The 3928-nt window shown below is 53.6% G+C and overlaps 1 protein-coding gene across 1 annotated transcript; it reads left to right on the forward strand.

The window, feature by feature from the left end:
- Positions 1-1089: 1089 nt before the first annotated feature.
- On the forward strand, positions 1090-3870 carry OPLAH (5-oxoprolinase, ATP-hydrolysing; the record flags this gene model as incomplete). Its single annotated transcript, XM_041423535.1, has 3 exons — positions 1090-1213; positions 1621-1744; positions 3813-3870. Coding segments are annotated over exons 1-3 (288 nt in total), but the record flags the coding sequence as incomplete, so codon positions are not given.
- Positions 3871-3928: the final 58 nt, after the last annotated feature.

Consider the following 3928-nt stretch of genomic DNA (forward strand, 5'->3'; position numbering starts at 1 on the left):
CCAGTGCCACCCTGGCTCTGTCCCTGTCCCAGTTGTGTCCCAGTGCCACCCAGTCCTGTCCTGGTGCCACCTCAGTCCTGTCCCTGTCCTGTCCCGTCTGACTCCTGTCCTTGGTGCCACCCCAATCCTGTCCTGTGTCCCTGTGGTGTCACCCCAGTGCCACCCCATCAATGTCACCCCATGTCCCCGCGGTGTCACCCCATCAATGTCACGCGTGTCCCCACGGTGCCAGCCCCACGATGTCACCCCATCAATGTCACGCGTGTCCCCGTGGTGTCACCCCAGCAATGTCACCCCATCAATGTCACCCGTGTCCCCGCGGTGTCACCCCCACAATGTCCCCCCATGTCCCTGCAGTGTCACCCCATCAATGTCACCCCATGTCCCCGCGTGTCACCGCATCAATGTCACCCCAGCAATGTCACGCATGTCCTCGTGGTGTCACCCCTATGATGTCACCCCAGCAATGTCACCCCAGCAATATCACGCGTGTCCCCGTGGTGTCACCCCAGCAATGTCACCCCAGCAATGTCACCCATGTCCCCATGGTGTCACCCCCACGATGTCACGCGTGTCCCCGCAGTGCCACCCCATCGATGTCATCCCATGTCCCTGTGGTGTCACCCCCATGATGTCATCCCATGTCCCTGCAGTGCCACCCCATTAATGTCACCCATGTCCCCATGGTGTCACCTCATCAATGTCACGCGTGTCCCTGCAGTGCCAGCCCTGCGATGTCACCTCAGCAATGTCACCCGTGTCCCCACGGTGTCACCCCCACGACGTCCAGCAATGTCACCCCGGCAATGTCACGCGTGTCCCCGCGGTGTCACCCCCACAATGTCACCCCGTGTCCCCACGGTGTCAGCCCCACGATGTCACCCCAGCAATGTCACCCCAGCAATGTCACGCGTGTCCCCGCAGTGTCACCCCATCAATGTCACCCCGTGTCCCCACGGTGTCAGCCCCACGATGTCACCCCAGCAATGTCACCCCAGCAATGTCACCCATGTCCCCACGGTGTCACCCTCACAATGTCAGCGTGTCCCCGCGGTGCCACCCCAGTGATGTCACGCTGTCCCCGCGCTGTCCCCGCAGGAGGTGGCCATGCCCGACGTGCTCTACGAGGAGGTGATCGAGGTGGACGAGCGGCTGATCCCCGAGCAGGAGGATTGTCACCTGCCCGGCAGTGACAGCTGGCCCCGCGTGCAAGGTGGGACACGGGGGTGGCACTGCCATTGTCACCTGGGGCCCTGGGACACGGGGGTGGCACTGCCATTGTCACCTGAGGCCCTGGGACGCGGGGGTGGCACTGCCATTGTCACCTGGGGCCCTGGGACACGGGAGTGGCACTGGGGGTGGCACCTGGCAGGTGTCACCCCTGTCACTGTCCCCTGCTGCTCTGTGAGGTGGCACCAGGGGGTTTGGGGGTCCCCGGGGGGAGGTGACACTGTGGCTGTCCCCCCAGGTGTCTCCAGTGTCACCCTGCCGGTGCAGCGGGGGTGTCAGGTGACACTGTTGTCCCCCCAGGTGTCTCGGGTGTCACCCTGCCGGTGCAGCAGGGGTGTCCCAGGTGTCCCAGGGCTGTGGGTGACACTGTTGTCCCCCGTGTCCCCCCAGGTGTCTCGGGTGTCACCCTGCTGCTGCAGCGGCCCCTGGACGTGGCGCGGCTCCGCGGGGACCTGGAGCGGCTGCTGGCCCGGGGCATCCGCAGCCTGGCCGTGCTGCTGCTGCACAGCTACGCGTGAGTGGGGGTCCCGGGGGACTTTGGGGGGTCCTGGAGGGTCCCTGGGGGTCCTGGGGAGGTTTGGGGGTCCCGGGGGTATTTGGTGGGTCCCAGGCACCCCCAGGCGCCCCCAGCCCAAAACCCCCAAAGACCCAAACCCGCCCGAGACCCCCGGCAAGGGAGGGAATTGGGCAAATCCGGGCAAAGCTGGGCAAACCCCCTCGGGGCGGTAATTAGCACCAATTTGGCGATAATTAAACCCAATTTGGTGTTAATTAAACCAAATTTGGAGTTGACTAAATAAAATTTGGCGTTAATTAAACTCAATTTGGTGTTAACTAAACCAAATTTGGCGTTAATTAGCACCAATGTGGCGTTAACTAAACCAAACTTTGTGTTAATTAGCACCAGTTTGGCGTTAATTAGTACCGATTTGGCGTTAATTAAACACAATTTGGCGTTAATTAAACCAAATTTGGCGTTAACTAAACCAAATTTGGCGTCAATTAGCACCAATTTGGAGGTAATTAAACCAAATTTGGAGGTAATTAAACCAAATTTGGCGTTAAGTAGCACCAATTTGGAGGTAATTAAACCCAATTTGGCGTTAATTAAACCGAATTTGGTGGTAACTAGCACCGATGTGGCGTTAACTAAACCAAATTTTGTGTTAATTAGCACCAGTTTGGCGTTAATTAGCACCGATTTGGCGTTAATTAGCACCGATTTGGCGTTAATTAGACCAAATTTGGCGTGAATTAGCACCGATTTGGCGTTAACTAAACCAAACTTTGTGTTAATTAGCACCAGTTTGGCGTTAATTAGCACCGATTTGGCGTTAATTAAACACAATTTGGCGTTAATTAAACCAAATTTGGCGTTAACTAAACCAAATTTGGCGTCAATTAGCACCAATTTGGAGGTAATTAAACCGAATTTGGTGGTAACTAGCACCGATGTGGCGTTAACTAAACCAAATTTTGTGTTAATTAGCACCAGTTTGGCGTTAATTAGCACCGATTTGGCGTTAATTAGCACCGATTTGGCGTTAATTAAACACAATTTGGCGTTAATTAAACCAAATTTGGCGTTAACTAAACCAAATTTGGCGTCAATTAGCACCAATTTGGAGGTAATTAAACCAAATTTGGCGTTAAGTAGCACCAATTTGGAGGTAATTAAACCCAATTTGGCGTTAATTAAACCAAATTTGGTGGTAATTAGCGACAATTTGGCGATAATTAAACCCAATTTGGTGTTAATTAGCAGCAATTTGGCGATAATTAAACCCAATTTGTTGTTAATTAGCACCAATTTGGCGTTAATTAAGCCACATTTGGTGGTAATTAGCACCAGTTTGGCGATAATTACACCCAAATTGGCGTTAATTAAACCAAATTTGACGTTAATTAGCACCGATTCGGCGTTAATTACCCCCATTCATTTCGCCTGCACACACAAACCACTGAAACGTGAGCGCGCCCAGAAAGAGCCGAAAAATGGAGAAAAATTGGGAGGAAAAACCCAAATTTGGGGTCTGGAGGTGAAAAAAAGGGAGGGAAAACCCAAATTTGGGGTCTGGGGGTGAAAAAATGGGAGGGAAAACCCAAATTTGGGGTCCGGAGGTGAAAAAATGGGAGGGAAAACCCAAATTTGGGGTCCGGAGGTGAAAAAATGGGAGGGAAAACCCAAATTTGGGGTCCGGAGGTGAAAAAAAAGGGAGGGAAAACCCAAATTTGGGGTCCGGAGGTGAAAAAAAAGGGAGGGAAAACCCAAATTTGGGGTCTGGAGGTGAAAAAATGGGAGGGAAAACCCAAATTTGGGGTCTGGAGGTGAAAAAATGGGAGGGAAAACCCAAATTTGGGGTCTGGAGGTGAAAAAATGGGAGGGAAAACCCAAATTTGGGGTCTGGGGGTGAAAAAATGGGAGGGAAACCCCAAATTTGGGGTCTGGAGGTGAAAAAAAAGGGAGGGAAAACCCAAATTTGGGGTCAGGTGTGACACAGGTGTGACTCAGGTGTGACACATGTGACACTCAGGTGTGACTCAGGTGTGACACAGGTGTGACACACACCTGTCCCCCCCAGGTGGCCGTGCCACGAGCAGCAGGTGGGGGCCCTGGCGCTGTCCCTGGGCTTCTCGCAGGTGGGGTTTGGGTACAGGTGTTACACACAGATGACACACAGGTGTGACACAGGTGTGA

The sequence above is a fragment of the Onychostruthus taczanowskii genome, unplaced genomic scaffold, assembly GCF_017590055.1.
Source record: "Onychostruthus taczanowskii isolate IOZ18803 unplaced genomic scaffold, ASM1759005v1 scaffold785, whole genome shotgun sequence".
NCBI classification, from domain to species: domain Eukaryota; kingdom Metazoa; phylum Chordata; class Aves; order Passeriformes; family Passeridae; genus Onychostruthus; species Onychostruthus taczanowskii.